The 23,350-nt window shown below is 38.2% G+C and overlaps 2 protein-coding genes and 1 long non-coding RNA gene across 4 annotated transcripts; all 3 read left to right on the top strand.

The window, feature by feature from the left end:
- The first annotated feature begins 4,758 nt into the window (after positions 1–4,758).
- On the top strand, positions 4,759–5,959 carry LOC118436990. The gene is made up of 2 exons (XR_004835830.1): positions 4,759–5,064; positions 5,411–5,959. It is a non-coding gene; the product is annotated as an uncharacterized LOC118436990 (long non-coding RNA).
- A 1,751-nt stretch (positions 5,960–7,710) lies between these two features.
- Positions 7,711–11,173, top strand: LOC110855079. 2 transcript variants are annotated; one of them, XM_035855783.1, is made up of 7 exons: positions 7,711–7,865; positions 7,995–8,100; positions 8,484–9,117; positions 9,474–10,099; positions 10,527–10,663; positions 10,728–10,818; positions 11,069–11,173. In XM_035855783.1, exons 2-4 carry the CDS (start codon positions 8,044–8,046, stop codon positions 10,061–10,063), a joined length of 1,281 nt encoding a protein of 426 aa, XP_035711676.1. In that variant the 5' UTR covers positions 7,711–7,865; positions 7,995–8,043; the 3' UTR covers positions 10,064–10,099; positions 10,527–10,663; positions 10,728–10,818; positions 11,069–11,173. The 2 variants fall into 2 exon arrangements, with proteins under 2 accessions (XP_035711676.1, XP_035711675.1); XM_035855782.1 differs by having other exon boundaries at positions 10,728–11,173.
- Positions 10,568–14,485, top strand: LOC118437059. The gene is made up of 3 exons (XM_035855834.1): positions 10,568–10,663; positions 10,728–10,818; positions 13,575–14,485. Exons 1-3 carry the CDS (start codon positions 10,568–10,570, stop codon positions 14,483–14,485), a joined length of 1,098 nt encoding a protein of 365 aa, XP_035711727.1.
- Positions 14,486–23,350: the final 8,865 nt, after the last annotated feature.

Raw genomic sequence — 23,350 nt, 5'->3', positions numbered from 1 at the left:
AAATGAGAAATTAAGATTTTGAAAACACGACTTCGTCGGAAACCTCGTGTGCATCAGCTGACCGAAAAACAAGAAAAAAATCGCGCCCGCCTTTGCAAAAAAATTTATTCAAATTTTCTGTCAAGGAATAAGAGTAAGATTTTGGTGACATTTGACGAAGCACTAATTTCTCTACAAATTACTAATTGGGTTCCAAGAGCTTACTACACGACAAATGCCGAAAACAATTCACGCAAGTTGGTGCTTGCCCGTGAGGAGAACTTTTGTAACAAGTTTATGGTCGTGGGTGCAATGTCGGGTCGTGGTGTCCTCCCACTTATCAAGTCCCCCAAAAAGTGAAGGAATCTTTGAAGTATTATGTGGACCGGGTATTGAAACCACTTTTAGAATAAAATTTTACTAAATTGCACGGTAAAAAAATAATTAAGGTAATTTTTCATCATGACGGAGCGTCTTCCCAGACGGCAAAGTTGACCCCAGATAATGCAAAGGTCCTTGAAGCTATATTGGGGATAAAAATCATTTCGAATAGTGAAATACCTGTATAGTCCCCCGATATAAGTCAAATGGACTTATTTGGGGTCGGATACTTGAAAAGAAAATTTTTTCTGCGGAGACCGAATTTTTTAGACGGAGTTTGGAAAGAGTAAAAATGAGTGTTTCAAGTTCTGGGGGCTGTGGGGGAGGCATTTTTGAAAGTAGAGAGTTAAATTTTTGCACACACCCAGTGTTTCGGGTGCAAGTAACCACCTGCAAGAAACAACCGCAAGAAATTGGTTTCTTGCAGCTATTTTGACCCGCAAGAAATGCAAAGTGCAAGAAACTCCTTCCCGCCGCCATAGTTGTGTAGGCGCGTCGCTAGAGGGCGCCGTGTTTCTTGCACTTTCTTGCATTTCTTGCACCTTGCATTTCTTGCATTTCTTGCTTTGCAGTGCAAAAAATGAGAAAAACCCGCAAGAAACGAAATACTGCACACACCACCCTGAGGATAACATGCTCCTATGTTCAAAATTTTGACCCGCTACGACAAACCGTTCCGGGGTTATTCAAGGCCAAATTCTTTATCAGATAAAAAAGCGACGCTCTGTAGTTGCCTTGAAAGGGACCATTCAGACTAACGATAAGCCCCATGCGATAGATAGTTTTTGGTTCGATTTCGAAAATCCCAAGCCTGGCTTGAAGAATGGTTATATAGTGAGGATAATTTATGTGTCGTATCTTACTGGCAATGAAGGAAGCTGGAGTGTTAATAGAACTGGTCACTGACATGTAGTCGCCGTTACCCAGGAATCCGTATCTTATCAGGAATGATATTCACAAGCTAATCCCTGTCTGACAATATTCGTACAAGCAGGATAAAAAAATAGCATCGCCCCTAAACTGAATATGTAAGTATGCTTAAACTGTGTATTTATCTATTTACATACCTACACAGGTATGCATTTGAATTTGTAGGCCAGACAAATTTGTCAATAATCTAAATCTGTCAGAATGACCGGTATTTAATCAATACATTTATCACCAAAATGTAAATATGTAGGATGGTTCATCCAACCAGGAAATCCACTTTACACTTGTACACACAAGATTGCCACCGGACATTTATCGTATCACATTTTATACAAAGATAAATTTGCAAGAATGCAGGAAAGATTTTTTTTGCTACAAATACAAAAAATATATGTGTGCAAATATTTAGTATCGATCTTTCTTACATGTAATTGTCTGCTCATAAACATCTACTGTCTGTAGACAAAATTACTTTGACTCTATTTAGAATTTGTCATTCCTTATAGTGGGCACCGTTATACCAACCAAATGTTAATTGCCATATATGTGTCAGAGGTCAACGCCGACAAATTTTCGGCGGCGGCTGCGCCAGTTTTTGGTGATTTTTCGGCGGCGTCGGCGGCGCGGCGCGGCGTCGCAATGTTAGAGGAATAGGAAGTACAATTTTTCGGCGGCGGCGCGTAAAATGCATCGGCGTATGGCGGCGCGGCGGCGTGAGATCGGCGGCGTCGACCTCTGAGATGTATGTATGCATAATCACACAATTTGATCTACATACATATTTATGTCCGGTTACGGGCTGGAAATGGTAAGGATTATTTTTTTTCATATTTGGTTGCATTTTTTGCGTCTTGAACTTTAATTTGAATCAAACATTTATGTAACATAAATTATGTTTAACATTCTGGAGCATGATTTTAATATTGAGGGTTCGGGTTCACGTCTCGATGTGAAGGATTAACATCATGGTTTGTGGGATACTTGGATGAGAATGCAACGGCACATCTGAATTTTATATAACTACTGAACTCTTGGCGCCGGTCCGTTAACGAGATTTTTGCGCCTAGAGACTAACACTATTTTGATCGTCATTCCGAACATACAGACTTTGGGATGCAATACAACATTTCTTCCAGGCTATTTACCTATTTAGCGTTGCCGCGGGTGGCGAAAAGTCTACCCGTAACCCGACCCGCTACGCGAAGCACAGCGACCCGTACCCTCACGGGTACCCGTTATGAGAATTAATTTAAAAATAATAGGGTTGCCCCGGGTAGTGCTACTACCCGGTACCCGGCCTAAAATGTTCGGCGGGTACCCGGCTACCCGGCCGGGTACCGGGTAATATTTATATATTAAAAATAAAAGGAGTCTTTCCACTTTTCTCTAGAATTTGTAACACTTTTACCAGTTTTAAAAAGTTGCAAGTTAAAAACAAACATAAAGTACAGATTGCGCGTACTCACGACAATGTCTTATTAATCATCTCCACCCATTTAGCAAACTTGTGCAGCTTGAGGGGAGTCGCAAAATATCACCTTGAAATTCTCGCAGATCTATTAAAGACGCTTATTTTGATCTTGTTTTCATGGATTTTTTAACTTTTTTTCGCTGATAATCGGGAGGATGAGTTTGCTAAATTATGATATGCCTAATTGCTGGACAAATTTGCAAAACCAATGGTTTTCTAGCGAAAGCTTTGAGAAATGTCTCAAATTTCGCAAAAAATCGCCACTTATGTGGCCATGGTTAATTGGGAGATATGTATGCAAGGGTTGACGTGAGTGCGTTAATATCTGGATAATAATTTCCACCTAAGAATTGACCTAGTTTGTACGCATTTTTCCAAAATATATTATTTTACACCAAGGAGAAAAATGAAATTCATCGGATTATAATTTTTTTGTAAGGTTTTGCAAAAAATTGAACATTTAAATTACCCGGCCGGGTAGACCGGGTAGTAAAGTCTACCCGGCCGGGTACCGGGTATCCCAAAACAGGCCGGGTATGCCGGGTACCGGGTAACTACCCGGTACCCGGGGCAACCCTAAAATAAACTAACCTTCAAAATAACTTTGATTTAATCAATTATTTGCTCATTTGGGTTGATATATAGTTCGAGATAATGCTATGCAAGTAACTGATGCCATAATTTGCTATGTGGATGTCATAAGTTGTCTCTGGTACCAAACTTTTTGGCTTGCAATGCAACGTTTTTCAATCTACGCCGGATTTTTTAACGAATTATATGAATGTTCCAAGCCAAAAATTAGAAATTGACACTTATCTTACCGTTGAATGATCTTTTCGAAGAAAACTATTTGGTTCAAAGTCCACCCTAGTTTTCGTCCAGTGGAAGAAAAAGACGGGGAAAATTCACTTAAAATTGAAGTTCGACGCCGATATTTCTCTTCAAAGTGGCCAATCAATGTAACGATACGTAATCCCAAATTTTTGATTTGACATTTTGGTATAACTCGCTCCCAATGTGGCTGGATAAAATGTTCCATTGTTAATGTAATTTTATGATCGTCTACAAATAAAATGTTTTTAAATTCAACCTGATTGATGTTTTCCACCTGCACAAATTAAATATCGTCAATTTCGCATAACTACAACAAAAAACGATTCAAATTAGTAAATATATTTTAGAGCAGATAAATTGTGAGAAAATCTTTTCTGCGTATTTTCTGGACCTAAAAAGTATTTGTCGCTACCGTGGGCTTCTGTGGGTTCCGAAATCACAGGCTCACTATAAATGTTGCTGGCAAATGCCAAACTTTGAAGTGGATAAATAATAAAATCATACTTCTGTAAATGTAAGACCTGAATGAGCTTCTAACTTCGTTTGTCAGCCAATTTATGGCCAAATTGAATAAAAGCTGAACTACCCGTACTCGTGCGGGTAGTTCCAGCTACCCTCAGGTAACGGGTGCCCGCAAAAATCGTGCGGGAAACGGGTACCCGACCCGTTACCCGCGGCAACCCTAATACCTACATACAGTTGTATTTATGTAGCATTTTCCAAGAAATATTTTTATCCAATTGCTTTGTTTATTAGATCAATAACGCATTTATGTATCTGCAACTCTTACTGGAGCATATTCTCATCAATTTTCCTACAATTGGTTTATGCAGGTTTAGGGGGCTTCCTATTGAAAAATTTTCTATTGTAGTGTGAAATTGAAACCACCCTGTGTATATTACACGTGTGCAAATTTTGCAATTTTTTCCATCAAAATAAAACCGGGTCAAGGGTGTCAAATTAGTCGCAATATTTTCCAAGCAATGCTATTGATAAAAAGTTGTCAGCATTTAATGGTATGTATGCACATTCATATTACGACACATGATGATTGGTTAAAGACAATTAATCTCGTTACGAAACTGCTAAAACCAGATTTTATGTTATATAAAAGTAATTTGCAACAGGCGAGAATCTATCATGATTTAGACCACTAATTGAATCCCTGACCAATTAATGTTCGTTATTTTCCTTCATTAATAAATTTCTCCAGCAGAACGACACCACACCTCGTAAAGTCCAGCATCGTTCGCGGTCACTTAATCGGCAACACGGGTCATCGGGAACTATTTAATTGCTTTCCTAGCCAAGTTGGTCCATTATCTGGCACGCTTTCCCCATAATTTCAAGGACAATGAGGCAATTAACGGTGAATAAATAGAGCTCGCAAAAACCTTTCCTCAACACAAGAAAAACCAATCACGGGATAACACTACATATACCACCGCAATTAAACTTTCAGAAACTTGGTAAGAAGTACATGATTACTTATCTTTATGTATTATCGAATTTTCACCCTTGGGAACTAAAAAATACTGAAATTTTGTCAAAGATAAACAACTTCCCGTATACCACAGGTGGTACTAATTCGCCACACACTTCAAAACAATATCACCCTTTTGAAAAGTAAATGCACCCTGTACACGACAGTATACATACATTTTAACAAGAGTTATTTTATTTTTCAAAAGGGTAACGTTATTTTTAAGAGTGACATATTCCAAACCATTCCCTAAAATTAAGCGATTTGTCCTTGTCGTAATATTTACTTTTGCACATCTTATTTCTCAACGTCCAACTTTGCTAATTTTTCAGTCACCATGACAATGTCTAAGCAGATCATCTTTTTCGCCATGGTTCTCACGCTTTCGCTCTTCTTCACCTGCGCCACGGCCGGGCGAGCCTGCAACAACGGGGCGTCCAACTGTCTTGCCTGCGTCTGCAATGAGTGGGACGATACGGCTGTTTGTTGCACAGGCGAATTTAACGGGAGCAACGGAAACTGCGAGGGCATCCTCAAAGGAAAGAATGGCCCCTTCAAAAAGTGCTGCGGAGGAAAGCGTGGCTTTGGAAGGTGCTGGTAGATGCATGACCATGCCAACAGAAAATGTCTGTCTTCAATTCCATTTCATGTGAATATTTGGACGCAAAAATTGAAATGTGCAAATTACCTTTGTTGCAATGATATTATAATTTTATGTATCAGCTCAACACTAATTGATAAAAGTATTGGTCCAACCAGTCGAAATGAAATATTATCCAATATTATCCATAAAATATTATATTATCTTGTGACAGAATTCTTAACCGGTTGGATCGTCTTCTCGTCAAATTGATTAAATAAATAAATTTCCTAAACAAGTATTTCTGTGACTAAAGGGTTGCTAAATTTTTCTAACTATGTACAAGATTGCGGTTTCATTTACCATACGGTATTGTAATGAGTGGGGTTTTGGTGGTAGTATGCTTCTGCATGGTGATATAAATACAATTCGATTGGGCTGTAACCAAGCGGTGACACTACTCCATCTGGTAAAGTCACACATGTACATTAATCGGGTGGTAAAATTTCCCATGTAGAGTGTACACATTTTTGAGTTTCTGTTAATTTATTGAAATTTCTCCACAATTTAATTAGAAATCTGAACATTGATTAAGACTTTAAGCATCTTCAATAAAATATACACATTAAAACGTCAGCAGCAACGTAACCGTCGAATCTGTCACTGCATTCGCCACTTTCACCGTCCATTTATTCGAGATCATCCCGAACGGACCGCATCTCGCTCCAATCGGTCTCAAAGATCTAGCCACCTTCCTCTCAAACTTGACGGTGCACATCTTTCTCGCAAATGCCACGAAATCCACCGACTTTTCGTACCCTTCCGCCGCCTGTGGGAGCAGGGTAAATTGGAACGCCAACGCAAATCCAGCCGTGGCCGGAAGTAGTGGATAAACCAAAATGGGAAGGGCAGTATGAATTTGTAATAAATTCCAAATCTACTGCATTAGCAACAACCGAGCCGTGTACTTTGTTTTGTGCACAAACCCAATATTACTTGATAAGTGTGTTGAAATTGCTTTCAAATTATTCTCGAAACTAATCTTCATCGGGGAACACGACCTGATAACCCTTATCAAAATAGTCCTCTGCATTTTCCCACCATTATTCCCACAATTAACTGAATAATTCTTCCGAAATTTGGATATAGATTTCGTCAACCATTTTTGCACAAAGCCGGCAAACGTGCCCAAAACAATGGTAAACATGGTTGAGAAAGCAGTGGCTAAAGAAAAATGCAGTCTGAAACTATGTACACTGAATCCAGAGTTAACTTTATGCTTATCAAGTTTACATTACTTTGGATTTATGTACATTTTCCTTTAATTCAGACTCAATTTATTTTTCAAAAGGGTGAAATTATTTCAAACAGATTTCCAAGAAGGATAATTAATGTACTTAGCAAATTTCCGTGGATATTGTCTAATATAAATTTCTGGCTTGCTCAACAAAAGAGCCAGGCTGGACCCTGTGCCTTACTCCCCCCTCTCGCGTTACGTAATTGATTACCCTAATTTAAATACTTAATTTACAAATAATACTTAATAACGGAATATTCCAAATTTCATAAATATACGTCACAAAACCAACAAATCCACAATTTTCATGAACAAAGATATATTTACGTAGTGAATCATAACTTATTTATAACACGAAGCCGAACGTAAAGGGACCTAGCGTAACTAATGTTGCTTATTTCGCATAAATCCTACCTCTCAAACACGTGGTGGTTTAATTACCATTTATTTAAATCCCGATTAAAGGATATCTTGTCTGCTCCCTTCTTCGAATCACGTCCCTTCTGCACGTTCTGAAATAAAAGGGGAGGTACATACGTTAAGCATGTGGTCAATTTTCGAATTTTGACCCTTCCCATCTTTGTGTGACCTTTACTTATTCCACATGTCATAATTACCACGGGAAGCATTGACCCCAACGCTCCTAAGAATGCATGACATCCTGACTGCACAGGCCCTACGCTTATGCAAACAAAAGTCCAATCCTCTCCATAAATGTAACCCACATTTTAATCATATGATGTGATTCTGAGGCAACAAGTGTTCTCAATAAAATCAGAAAAAAACAATACAAACGTTTACATTTCCGTTTAATAATTTAAATTATGTTAACATTAACTGAACAATTAATTAGAAATCTCAACGTATTTGATCAAAACTCCTTTAATCGTTACGTTTATTAATTTGAACGGTAAAATGGATTAAGTACATATTTGTTGTTATAATATTGAATTTTTGCAGTGCACCGCCTTTTTTTCTTTGTTTACTTCATATTCAAAATTATTTGTTTAATGTGAATATTTTTTAAAAATATTCTTAGCTTTCAAAATACAACTTTCTCTTCCTTTTCACGACAAATCCTCGGCTCAATGGAATTTCAGCAAGAAATCATCAACCCGCAAGAGCTCGCATTCAACAATCCGATCGTATTTATTTTCCACTGATTACAAATAATTAAAAAATTAATATTAACAAGGGGACGTTCGTAAACTTGAGATTTTTTTTTATTTTTTGGATACCTACCCACTCACCTTAAATATTTGATCTACTCTCAATTCGCACAAAGTTGAACTTTTACAGAAATTGACAATTCTGAGAAACTATAGCATTGTCATTCTCATTTTCCCCAAATGTATGGTGCCAGGGGACTTTGAGATTTACAGTGCCATAGTTTCTCAGAATTCTCAATTTCTGTCAAAGTTCGACTTTGTGGGAATGGAGAGTAGATTGAGTTATTAAGTTTACAAGCGTCCACTGAAACCTCTGGTTTTTGAAGATATTTTAAAAATTTTTGAAACCTTCATTCCAGATTTTAACCCAAATATTAAACAACAACCCAATTCCCTTGAAAGATGCCCGACTCGTTTCTCAATTTTGGAATAGTGCCGTCCTCTCTCTTCCGAATACTAAACTCGCCTTAAATCTACACCCCCAGAACGACCCGCTTCCCCCCAATCCTGACCTCGTCCCATTTTTCGAGACAACTTCCACCTTCGATGCCCGCCTTGCTCGACACATCAGCCCCACTTGTCCCTTCACCACGTGCACCGACGAGCCCCGCCACATTTACTCCTTTGCTTATAAACTGCTCCATTTCAGCGATAAATTTAGCGACAGGATACAAACCTTAGAGATTTTCTTGGCGTACGAAAACTGTCTAAAATTCGTACATCAAGTCGTGAAAAATTGCGGCCCTGCTTTGAAACAGTATCGGCTCACGTGCAAATTTCAGACATCCACAGATTTGGATTTGACCCCAGAAAATAAGCTAATTTTGGAATCCTCACTCCAACAAAAGCCTAATTTGACCTCGTTCTCACTCAGTTCAAACATGGTGACCCCATTTCTCACAAGTCTTGCTCAAGTGGTTGTTAACTCTGCGCCAAACTTAGGGGAGGTCACGCTTCCCTGGGGGTTCTATCCGGATTTAGCTAATTCTAAAGGTATGGACTCTTGCATATTTTTGTACCTGTTCAAAAAATATTCTTCAATCAAAATGCATTCCGTTTAAAAATCGGAAATAATTATTCATTTATTATTCATTCACTCACAACCTGAAAATTCAATATTTATTCAAAATTTATTTTTATTAATTTGATCTCAAATTCGACTCATTGCATGGATATCTCAATATACTAACTTTATTAGGAATTAGGTGGAAATTGAAACATTAATCAGATTATTCATTCCTCCTTCATGAATATCATAGGAATAAAGATTTATTCAATTTTCGTTGAGTCCAAACTTCTGAAAAAATCAATATTCACGACTTTTTCAAATAATGAATGAATATGAACAGGTATCACCTCTCTCACAATCACACTGTACGGCGTGCACCTAAAGACCATCCCTTCCGCGAAGACTTACCTTTCTCACCTCACCCGCATGTTAACGCAAGTTCGAGATCAACTCATCTCCCTATATTTTAGCTGTCTCGATTCCACCTCCGGGATAAAAGGAACCGACGAGGAAATTAATACCCACTCAGGATTCCAGATACCAAACAGGATGATAAAATTACGCAAATTTGTGAACGAGTTCGTCGACATTTTTCCGTGCGAGGATCTCCTACAAGGAAATATTTCCGGCCTGGAAACCCTCGTGTTGGGAAAAGCGTTTATTGAGTCGACCCGAATGGACGAACTTTTTAAAAAAGTTAACGATACGAACAATATTTTGGAAAACGTAAAGAATTTAACGCTTTCCGGAGTTCACGATCCAAAATTACTGGATGACCCAAAGCTTGATTTGAGGAGGTTTTTTGGGTCCAACGTCATGGGGCCGGCACGTGTCACTTTTCCCTTGGCTCTGAAAGCGTGTATTGGTTGGGAGAAGTTGAAACATTTGAATTTGGCGGTGCCATCCCAATACAATTTCTGGATATTGTAAAACCTCTCGTGGATAACAGGGAATTGTATGACTCTGGTGAGTTGCAGAATTTTTGATAAAATTGTATTAATTTTTGTTTGCAAACATGTAGAGGTGTGTTGCGCTAAACATTAAACCCGACCCGATCGGGATGAAGAATAAATAATGAATAAAATTATTCATGCATTCCTAATGAATAATTTTACTCATTTTTATTTTTTATGAATATAACGTTACCACCCGATTCCACTGGAGTGCCTAAAATGAATAATATTATTCATTCATTCTTCATGAAGATGAAATGAATCAGTATTTATGCAATATTGGTTCAATCCAAACTATACAGAGGGGTCTGGTTTTGGTTTAACCTGGTTGACCCGTAACCCGACTCACCTCTATTGCAAACACCAGCTTACATAACCCTTCTTTTTGCAGGATGCATAGTTTCTCCCGGTATTATGTATGATAATTTCCTGAATTGTAGGGCTCAAAACGTTAAAAGTTGGCAAAGACGAACAGTGTCACATGGCTTATAAGTTAACAGAGGAAGAGATTTGTCTCTTCAAACGATTAGTCAAGATTATCAGTGGAATGGACCGGGTCACAATTTCTAACCTTTACGTGAGTCTGATTTACTTATTAATTTGCTCCTAAATATTGTCAACTTTTGACATTTTAATCGCAGTTGAACAAAGAAGCGGCGGACGCAATATCCGAGTTCATTGTGGAGAATGACATGCCCTTATGGAGATTTGACATATTTACTTCGAGTGAAGGTCTGATTTCAGAGTGTAAATGCATTGCTTGTATCCATGCAACATAAGCATGTATTTTTCTAAATCTCCCCACGTGCGGTTTTCAAGAACGTCCTTCCATAAACCTAAATATTTAAACATTTGGTCACGCACAGACTGTAAACTCAATCTATATTTAAACTAACCGTGTCACTAATTATGTAATCTAGTTTTGTAAACTAAAGTTTCTAGAGCTTACATTTGATCCACACTCTTAACATTATTTGTACAGGAACTCTCCATAACCCAACACTAAATTGTATACATTAAGTGTATCTTAATGGACCCGAAGAAGCTTTGAAGGATAATTCAATAAAGCTTATATTATCATCTCTTATTCATATACAATTTTCTAAAATGCGATGCACTACAGCTCATCTACCGCGGCGTTATTAGCTGCTTCGCACTAGCTCAACACTTCAATGGATATCCTAGCGAATTATGAAAAAAATCGACATAATGATGCGAGAATCCTCTCAAACATGTCTTTCACACCAAAAATGAACAACTTTCAAGGGGTGTCAATTTAGAGGATTAGAAGATCTACCCCAGCGGCAGTTTTGTTGCACATGATTGTAGCATATCTTTAGTAAAGAATAAGAAGCAACATCTTAAACATTTCTTTGATTTTGACGTTTTAATTTATTAATTTTTGAATGTTTTTCATGAAAGAGTTCTACAATCGGTGAATAATTTTATTACCTAACTACAGTAAGTATCTGTCTAAATAAACAAATATATTTGTACTCGTAAATAGATTTTGGATTTTTATTAACTTAATATTTTTAGCTTTTGGAAAGAAGACTCATTAGTGATAATTGAAATTAAAAACTTAATTCAATTTAGTTTTTGTAAGGACCTTTACAAATTAGCAGCCAATTCCAATGCCTTTGACAAATCTACTGCATTAACAGCACACGAACCGTGTACTTCGCACATAAACTCAAGATAACTAGCGGAGTCGAAATTCCTACAAAATTATTACCGAATCTGATCTTCATAGGGGTACACGATCTGATAACTCTTATCAAAACAGTCCTCTGCATATTCTCATTCTTACCACAATTAACTGAGCAATTCTTCCGAAATTTCACTATGCATTTCGCCGACTACTTATGCACAAAGCCGGCAAACGTACCCAAAACAATGGTAAACAGAATCGAAAAAGCAGTGGCCAAAGGGAAGAATAGATTTCCAAATGATCAAGTAATCTAGCGCCTAATAAAATGGATAAACTTAGCCCCAAAGTGTTTGTTACAACTATTCCAACAACGAATGTGGGAAGAGACACTTTACGCAGACAAACTTTGCGCCACGATAATTTGCAGCTGGTTGTAAATGTGTAGCGCTAAGGTCAATTTTATCCTACGAAATGGGCCTTCCGATATGAAATACACATGATTAAACTTTAGTCGAATACTCGTAGGTTTGTACTAGAATTAAATTACACTCTAAATAAAAATGCGTAAAATTTACTCAAGGCTGAGTAAAAAAGAGGACGACAACAACAAAATGGTAAAACTTTTCCAACGTTGTGCAAAACTCACCCACCATTTGGACAAATTCTATTCAACCTTGGACAAATTTTGCACAACATTAAGTAAATATTACCTTTTTGTTGTGTCATCTTCTGTTTGACTCAACCTTGAGTAAATTTTATTCAATTTTGTTAAGAGTGTAGAAAAAAGAGATTATTAGCTGGGAACGAAGATACACTCATGGACAAACGTGAAAGTTTTACCTCTTTTTTTACCTCTTTAGATAACAGAGATGTTCAACAACACAATACAACGAATCGCAAAGGACGGTAAACATAAAGTCGGTTATAGACCAACCCAGGCACAAGATCGCCCACGCCTGCATCACCAATAAAACACCAAGCCCAACTTGGCTTGATGCGAATGCACAATCGTTCCATCGGGATCCTAAAAACGGCTTTATTCCCGCTTCGATAACCGTAAGTAGTACTAACGCATAGGGTTGCCGCGGGTAGCAAAAATACTACCCGTTACCCGACCCGCTACCCGCAGCCCAGCTGCCGCTGGGCCGCGGGTACCCGTTACCCGCTACTCGTTATGAGAATTGAGTTACAACCTAACCAGCCGTAAGAATAAATTCGATTTAATTAATTATTCGCTCATTTGGGTTGATATGTAGTTTGGGATAATGCTACTCAAGTAACGCATGCCATACTTTGATATGGGAATGTCACTAGTTGTTTGAAACCAAACCTTTTGGCTTACAATGGAACGTTTTTCAAACTACACCGGGATTTCTTAGCGAATGATATCAAAATATTAAGCCAAAAATTAGGAATTATCAATTATCTCTCCCTTAAATAGCCCGTTTAAAAAAACTATTGGGGGCAGAGTTCAAAGTCCACAATGGTTTCCGTCCAGTTGAGGAAAAAGATGCAAAACTTTTACTTAAAAATTGAACTTTACCGCCAATATTTCCTTCAAAGTGGACACGCAACGGAAAGTATCACGCGGTTCCTGATTTTTGGCTTGACTTTTTAATATTCTCGCTGGACAATTTTGGTATAGCTTGAAAAAGGTGCAGTCTAAATACAGTTTAATTTTTTGAAATTTTGGTATACTTAAATGAAGTTTTCATTATAAAATTGTGTACAAATAACATTATTGCTTTCAATCGGGTTCAGGTTTTTCACCTTTAAAGTATAAATTAAAATATATACAAAGTATAATATAATATACTAATTATAATACACCATAAAGACCCTTTCATATCCTTCTGGAAGCGGTACGTTGATGACACCTTTTCCCACATCAAAGAAAATAAGAAGGAAGTCATCCTGGCGAAATTAAATAGTTTTCATCCGAAAATCCAATTCACAATTGAGGAGGAAACAAATAATCAACTACCATTCCTAGATGTCCAAATCTACCGAAAAGATGACAACACCTTTGGACACAGAGTCTATAGAAATAAGACCAGTACAGATAAGTACCTCAATTTCTCTTCATATCATCACATGTCACATAAAATTTCAGTCATAGATGCCCTTTCCTACCGAGCAATCAGAATATCTGACAAAGACTCTTTACCATCTGAATTGTCTCATGTCACAAATGTTTTAATTTCTAAAAGGATATCAACTATGAGACACAAACTAAGCCTACCCAGACAACCGCCCTCTAGTGATGAACCGACCCCAAGATTTGTGTTACCATTTCTCGGACCCGCAACTGGAAGATTAACAAGTTTCCTCAGAAGGAGAACAAATTTCGATTTTGGCTACAAAACCGGAACGAAACTTCACAAATTCTTCACCTCTCACAAGGATAAAAACCCTCCGATAACCTGTGGCATATACAAAATCCCTTGTCACGATTGTGAAGCTACATATGTTGGTCAAACCGGAAGAAATCTAAAAACAAGAGTCAATGAACATAAACGAGACCTCAGAAAAATGTCAGAATCTTCGGCTGTAGCACAACATATTTCTCAATATTCATCCCATCAAATTGATTTTGATTCGGCAGTACTCATTGAAACAGAACAAAAATACTTCTCAAGAATATTCAAAGAGGGTCTCTACATCAATGCCGAGAAAACAGCAATGAATCAAAAAGATGGAATGAAAATCAACCCGATTTGGACATCCGCATTATTACATTTACTGTAACATAACAACCAGTCTCCATTGTTAGTCATAATTGTGATCTTCATGATTTGTGCATTCTCATAATATCGGTGTATCTTAAATTACATTTTTACCATCTCCCCTGATGAAGACAAAAGTTTATTGTCGAAATATTGGGAAAATAAAGTGTTCTTAAAATAACGTCAACACACAATGTCCGTCTCAACGTCATCTAAAAATAAATTAAAATCTCATCAGTCTTTCTTGCACACAAATACAAGTCAAATTATTACTCATATTTTTGAGCACGCAAATTATGTTTGAGAAACAATAATTTCTCCGCATTTTCGGGCCGTGGAAAGTATTTGAGACTGCCGTAGGCTTCAGTGGCTTCCGAAAAGACACGCTCGCTATAAACCCTAGCTGCTGTAGAATGACAAATTTCGAAATGGATAAATAATAAATTGACGCTTTTGTTGGGAAATGGGCTAACTTGTTGCTAACTTTCTTTGTGAACTGATTTATGTCGAAAATTAAATAAAAACACAACTACCCGTTACCCGTGCGGGTAGCTCTCGCTACCCGCAGATAACGGGTACCCGCTAGAACTGTGCGGGTATGCGGGTAACGGGTACCCGACCCGTTACCCGCGGCAACCCTACTAACGCACTGGGCGCCGTCATCCTTAGAATGTCTGATGAGATGTTGTTAAACTTGGATATAAGTTTCCACCTTGCAACTAAATTTGCTGGAGGATCTGTACAAAGTATTATGGAGATTTGAAAATTTCAATGACTCTTAGTTTTATGACATTATTAATTAAAAGCATTCCAATAAAAATAATTAACTTACTTAGTAAATTTGCATGGATATTTTCGAAGTAAAATTTTTGTCTGGAATTTAGTAACGATACGAAAGGATCAGGTTCGATAAGCATGGGAGAAAAGGCTAGGAATAACAAGGAAAATGCAAGTAAGACAAATAGGATGAAAGTAGTTTCCTGTATTGCTAACTTGGTGAATAATATCGAGTAGAAACCATTTAAGAAAATGCCTAACAGGATGGAGATACATGCGCTAATTTTGATACAATTGTATATCGTGTTGCGCCTATTGGAAAATTTGCTTAGTTTTGAATCGAAATAGATTAAATATAGGTGAAAAAAAGATTTCGCTTTTTTGTACAGGTTCACCATTTCAAACTGGTAATTATTCTCGAAATGTTCCTCAAGTTTTGGCGTCCGTTTCGTGCAGGAAACATATATAATGTAGGGTTTATAGAAAATTGATGACTAACCGGCAGGTGTTAAATTATTGAACAAGTCAATAATCTGGACATGGACGGGGCATGTTTTTTGGTGAATAATGAAAATACATAGGTGCATACATGTACATATACATACATATTTATTCGAATGTAAAGAATTCCTGTGGGAGGGACTGTAACATTATGTAAACGTTCATACATATATTCAGATTTATCTTCTTTAGAACTTTCCCTGCTCCACTTAAGCCAAGACTGAGGACGGATTTTTCACGCGAAGAGGAAGTTTCCTTGTTTCTTATCATTAAATTACTTGCATACATATTCACTGAAATTTCTTGAATTTTCCCATAAGAAGTGCAGCCCAAATGTAAGTCTCCTTTCAAATAAATAGCAAATTACTGTTTATTCCTGCTTTTTTTCTAATCTATTAGAGCCACTACTGTTACGGAATTACGAAGGCTGACATGCAGTGCTTATATGTATTTTTACATGCATACAAGTCGCTTTCTTTCACGTTCCACGTTACCTATCTATGCATTTATAACTGGAATGCTACCAAACCTGACACAACGTAGGTCGAAAGAGACAAATAATACGACAAGAGGTACGAACTTTGCACGAAATTTTGCTCCGTCAACTCCAAACCGAACAGTTGCAGACTTTTTGCAGCTATGCGACCAATTTTGTCCTCCTTGCTCATCCTCATTTTCACTAATTGTCTCACCTGTAACCTATATTTTACGGCAAGTTTGAACTGATACGCACCTGGAAGAAATATTAACAAAGAAATTATATAACTATTGATAACAAGACAGGGGAAGATAAGGTACGAATCGAGCGGAATTTTTCTCGGTAAACGAATCAAACCAAGAGAACCGACCAACAGATATAAGAATAATACGGCGAGAATGAACGGAGTGCTTATTCCGACATGGGCAGCATTCATGTATTTGCACAGGAGGCGAAAGTGGCTATAGTCTCGGGCAGAGGAACGTTGGGTCTGATTAGTTGAAATGTTTGAAATCCTGGTAAAAGTAAAATAATTCTGTATAACAGACAGCAAAAACAAAGACTCAGATAGGCTTAGTTTTACCGATGAGTGTATTTAAATGAGTTAGGCTGAAACCCACAATGGCTAGATGGTTAATACATAAGTTGTGATAAATTCAGTTTTAAAAAATTTTAAACTTGAAATTTTGTAATTTCTGAATTTTAGGTAAATGTGTGATAAATTGTACAAGTTTAAAATACGTACACTAACGTTGTTATACTGATCGGAATACCAAACAATAAATCAGCGGTTAATGAGTTTATCGCAGGCTAAAGATTGTCAATTCGCATTTTTTGATTTCCTTAGAATTTAAAACATTGAACCACAAATTCGTCTCTGAGTTAAAAATAATTCAAAATTCAATTCTGTCGGTATATCCTGGTGACTAGCGATATTAAATATATATAATTCTCCAACTAATTTAAATACATACAACTCATCGGCAACAGTACATAACCCGATTCTTAAAAAAAATCTTCTTACACTCTCCATCTGAGCCAGTACGAGTGGATTAAGAGCATCGCCATAAGGAAGTATTGATCCCAAACGACATGAAATAACACCGCCGTTTTTGACCAGGCTTCAAACGTGAGGAAAAAAATGAAATACATCCATTTGTACGAGTTCGATACCAAAGAAAATATGAAGGCGTCTTTCTCCTGAATTTTGTACAGGATAATTGCCCACACCGTGAATGCAGTCAAGAATACGAAGGCCATGACGAACGTTAGGTTTTCCAAGAGTTTATACTTGTCCCGTTGCTTTGTGGAGGCTGCATACAAATAAACTCTAATAAACATATTCTAATAAACAAAACTATTTAGTTCTGAATATCAAGTCCTCATACCGTAAATCACACTAGAAAATAAACTCTGTTCAGCCACTTATGCAACAAATCATTCCATGACTACACTGGTCTACATAAGTGCATAAGTCATCGTGCAAAATGCACAATTTACCGCTACCTGTGACCACTTACATACATACATACATACACTTTCAGAAATGGAGTTACGATTATAACCAAAAAGTAAACGTGTGTGACTCCACCGCCGTGGTTATGAATTTGTCACCAACTGGTTATAAATGTATTATGGTCCATCCAGAAAAGACGGACCATCGGCCAATGTTAATAATATTGTAAGGCTAAATGGCCGACCTTGCCATAACTAACAACATGTAAAGTTTCAAAATTAATTGCACGGTCATTTCTTGATGGATTTTCAAAATGGCGCACGTTTTGGAAACCTTGGACCCTTGGGCGAAATATATATTTTCAAATTTTTGAAATTTGGCCCCACCCACCAGTTATCGAGGTCACAAGGTCAAAAAAATCAAAAGACATTGCCGTATTGAATTTCAAAATTCTGCAAGGGAATTCGAAAGACCTGGGTACAGATTCTTGGCGGATAGTCAGGTCATCGTATCCAGCGGTTATCTGGCCGCACCCGTTCATTAGGGGTCAATGGTGGGTGTGGTCAAAGGTCAATTCCCAAGAAATACAATAGAAAAAATTCTTACCACCGTAGTTTCTGAAATTCAACGTCACCATTATTCATAAACTTCATCGTGCACCCCATCTGAATAACCTGACCTTATCGTAGACCTCATGACGACAAAGGGGTGTGGCCATCGGCGCTTCTGCGAATACCCAACTCATATACGGCATGCGACATATCATTCTTCTCAGCTCGATGGGGAGATCAAGATTAAATATTTGAAATTTGGAAACCACACCCCCAGTGGGTGTGGTCATCAGCGACTTCTCCATTTTAACGAAACCACGTCATGCGACATATCCTTCTTCTCAGCTCAATGGGGAGATCAAGATTAAATATTTGAAATTTGGAAACCACACCCCCAGTGGGTGTGGTCATCAGCGACTTCTCCATTTTAACGAAACCACGTCATGCGACATATCCTTCTTCTCAGCTCAATGGGGAGATCAAGATTAAATATTTGAAATTTGGAAACCACACCCCCAGTGGGTGTGGTCATCAGCGACTTCTCCATTTTAACGAATCCACGTCATGCGACATATCATTCTTCTCAGCTCGATGGGGAGATCAAGATTAAATATTTGAAATTTGGAAACCACACCCCCAGTGGGTGTGGTCATCAGCGACTTCTCCATTTTAACGAAACCACGTCATTTGATATATCATTTTTCTCAGCTCGACGAGGAGATAATGGCAGAATACTTAAAAATTGGAGACCACACCCCCAGTGGGTGTGGGCATAAGCTACTTTTCGATTTTAACAAAACCACGTCATGTGATATATAGGTTTTCTCAGCTCGATGGGGAGATCACGACTTATACCTTGCAATCTGGAAACCACACCCCCAGTGGGTGTGGTCATCAACTACTTATCGATTCTATCATGCAATAAATCATTTTTCTTAGCCAGATGAGGGGATCTTAATTGGATAAGCAAAATTTGGAAACCACACCCCCAATGGGTGCAATCATCAGGGAGTTTTTGATTTTGACAAAACAATGTCATGTGATTTCCCTCGTCAACGAGAGAGGATTCAAACGATATACTTCAAATTCACGATCCACACCCCACTGGGAGTTGAACTCGAAGGCTTTTCGGTTTTAACATGCCTTGTGATACAATTTTCTCAGCTCGTCTGGGGGTTTGCGACTGAATAAGTAAAACGAGGAGAACACGTTCCCCTTAAGGTGGCACATTTTTCACTTTCCAAATTTGCTGGGCTCCCCATATTGCAGGAATATGTCACCATTTGCCAATTTCATTTTTGACATTTTGTAAGTCAGAAGGATTAATTTTGGAGCAATTTAGAATGAGTAAAAAAAAATTTTACCCGAAAGATTTCGGGTTTTTAGGAACAGATTCAAATGGTCTCTGGTAATCAGACCCATCCTTGACACGAAATTTAAACAGAATTATGCAAAATTAGAGGCGACTTCCATTCAACAGGAGGGAAATTAAGAGCATTAAGGTGTGAAACGTATTCCCCCTTCATTGGTTGGTTCAATCCCAATGTCCCTCTACTACCCGGTGAGCCAGTTCTCGTTCGCCTTATGACCCTTCATGCGGATGATGATAGTGTGATGACGATGATAGGATGACTATGATGGCGGCGGGTATGGCCTGGCAATAAGAGCTGGCTGGAGGATGAAGAAGGTTGTTACTTGTCCGAAGGTCGATTTATTACTGAATTGACTTTGGCAATGTGCAATACTTTTATGATACAAAATGTTTACAAATTAACTCCTCCTTCATTGCCATATCACCAATTCTTCCACTTGTGCACGTAGATGCACACAGAGGAAGCGCGAGAGCAGAGTAGAGGTTGAGTGGTTTCAGATGTTGCTTTCCACTTGGGAAATTTGTTACATTTTTGGACGGTAATTCCCCTTGTATTAAATTACAAGTATTAAATTGTATTAAATTGTATTGATACATTAAATTACTTCCTATTTGTGACCGACTGATTCCAGTCTAGTAAAAATTTGTGAGCATACGTTGGGACTCCCAACTTGGGAGATCTCCATTGTCGGTAGACATCCGATTTGAAAATAAAAATTCAGTCTAATTTTGCCCAGCTGTATATAAAGAAATTCTCGGGTGAATCAGTAAGTTTAGAATCCACGTCCAGTGGGCGAAGAAAAAAAGTCACCCCAAGTCCATGACTTCCGCAAATATAAGAATCATGCAGACTACTTATCAAATTGCCGTGTCCACCAATTGGTGTGATTCCGAGGAAAACTCCCAGTGGGGTGTGGATCATAAATTTGAAGTATATTATTTGAATCCTCTCTCATAGATGAGAGAAATGACATCACATGACATTGTTTCGTTAAGATCGAAAAGTAGATAATGACCACACCCAGTGGGAGTGTGGTTTCCAGATTTTAATTATGCAATTAAGATTCCCCCATCTGGCTAAGAAAAATGATATATTGCATGATATTGGTTAGAATCGATAAATCGCTGATGACCACACCCACTGGGGGTGTGGTTTCCAAATTTCAAATATTTAATCTTGATCTCCCCATCGAGCTGAGAAGAAGGATATGTCGCATGACGTGGTTTCGTTAAAATGGAGAAGTCGCTGATGACCACATCCACTGGGGGTGTGGTTTCCAAATTTCAAATATTTAATCTTGATCTCCCCATCGAGCTGAGAAGAAGGATATGTCGCATGACGTGGTTTCGTTAAAATGGAGAAGTCGCTGATGACCACATCCACTGGGGGTGTGGTTTCCAAATTTCAAATATTTAATCTTGATCTCCCCATCGAGCTGAGAAGAATGATATGTCGCATGACGTGGATTCGTTAAAATGGAGAAGTCGCTGATGACCACACCCACTGGGGGTGTGGTTTCCAAATTTCAAATATTTAATCTTGATCTCCCCATTGAGCTGAGAAGAAGGATATGTCGCATGACGTGGTTTCGTTAAAATGGAGAAGTCGCTGATGACCACACCCACTGGGGGTGTGGTTTCCAAATTTCAAATATTTAATCTTGATCTCCCCATCGAGCTGAGAAGAATGATATGTCGCATGACGTGGATTCGTTAAAATGGAGAAGTCGCTGATGACCACACCCACTGGGGGTGTGGTTTCCAAATTTCAAATATTTAATCTTGATCTCCCCATTGAGCTGAGAAGAAGGATATGTCGCATGACGTGGTTTCGTTAAAATGGAGAAGTCGCTGATGACCACACCCACTGGGGGTGTGGTTTCCAAATTTCAAATATTTAATCTTGATCTCCCCATTGAGCTGAGAAGAAGGATATGTCGCATGACGTGGTTTCGTTAAAATGGAGAAGTCGCTGATGACCACACCCACTGGGGGTGTGGTTTCCAAATTTCAAATATTTAATCTTGATCTCCCCATCGAGCTGAGAAGAATGATATGTCGCATGCCGTATATGAGTTGGGTATTCGCAGAAGCGCCGATGGCCACACCCCTTTGTCGTCATGAGGTCTACGATAAGGTCAGGTTATTCAGATGGGGTGCACGATGAAGTTTATGAATAATGGTGACGTTGAATTTCAGAAACTACGGTGGTAAGAATTTTTTCTATTGTATTTCTTGGGAATTGACCTTTGACCACACCCACCATTGACCCCTAATGAACGGGTGCGGCCAGATAACCGCTGGATACGATGACCTGACTATCCGCCAAGAATCTGTACCCAGGTCTTTCGAATTCCCTTGCAGAATTTTGAAATTCAATACGGCAATGTCTTTTGATTTTTTTGACCTTGTGACCTCGATAACTGGTGGGTGGGGCCAAATTTCAAAAATTTGAAAATATATATTTCGCCCAAGGGTCCAAGGTTTCCAAAACGTGCGCCATTTTGAAAATCCATCAAGAAATGACCGTGCAATTAATTTTGAAACTTTACATGTTGTTAGTTATGGCAAGGTCGGCCATTTAGCCTCCCGAGAATTCCGATGGTCCATTTATTCTGGATGAACGATAGCTCTGGTGATAATTTGAAACCAAGTCGGTTTAAACTTAGTAATTAGTCGATGACCACTCGATGACAAATTTATAACCGTGGCGGTAGATTGATATGCGTTTACACTTTGGTTATAATCGTAACCCAATTTCTATGAGTGTACTATGCATACTTAAAGGTGTAAATGTTGTGGTATGAATTGTACACCTTTAAACTCACCTTCCATTCCTTTGTCAAACCAAACGAGTTGATTAAACGTGTAAACCATCTCGTCCCCTCGGCAGCGAAAATTCGACATTGCAATCACCCCCCACAAATAGACCAGTCCCCACACCAGCATTATCATCATGCCGTAAAAATCACGAGAATTCGATCGAAAAGCGAGTACTAATCGGGCCAGATCGTAAATTCCGTATGTCACATGTGTCAGTAGAGTAAAATTTAGGATGAAATATTGATATCGCTTCAGTTTTCTGACTTGAAGCAAACCAAGTTTCAGGTCATATTTCAATGTTGTAGCACTCCAGGATGCCGCAAGATTTATAATTTTGGCAAAATATTTTAGAAAATTGTACGTAATCATTTTTAAAATACTGTGTGACAATTCAAAGATTGTTTAGAACGATGCAAAATTGCGTTAGTGACTTCGTATCTTTCGACTTCTTCTAGCAGAAGGACATTACCGACTGAAATATTTATTATTATATTCTACCGCCCACTAATTACCAAGTGGCATTAACCGCTTAATGTGATCGTTTTGTCTGTCCGTTTGTTTTCTCGGCTGTCCGTCTGTAGGAAACATTTCTCGAGTAGGCCACAACATAAGCAAACGCTGTTTCCGTAATTTTTTAGCTCTTAAATTCCTACTTCTCTGCCTAGTGTAAATCGGACAGTGCGAGTGGGTGGGGGGGGGGGGGTGGGGTTCAAAGTTAAATCTATCTTACCTTTCATATGGGGTATCATTTTGCGAAGGTCGAAGTTCGTGTATGTATGTATAGTGTAATTTTGTAAAAGAAATTTCAAACGCCATGTATAATGCCACTTTTTTATCTTCGTTGGCACGGTTTTTGTACTCAAGGATAGGAAATGTCAAGGAAACCAAACCCATTCACATGCGCAAGTTAATGCCATCCAGTTGCGTAA

Source organism: Folsomia candida, unplaced genomic scaffold (genome assembly GCF_002217175.1).
Source record: "Folsomia candida strain VU population unplaced genomic scaffold, ASM221717v1 Fcan01_Sc011, whole genome shotgun sequence".
In the NCBI taxonomy this organism is placed as follows: domain Eukaryota; kingdom Metazoa; phylum Arthropoda; class Collembola; order Entomobryomorpha; family Isotomidae; genus Folsomia; species Folsomia candida.
This window is presented reverse-complemented; position numbering and strand designations above follow the sequence as displayed.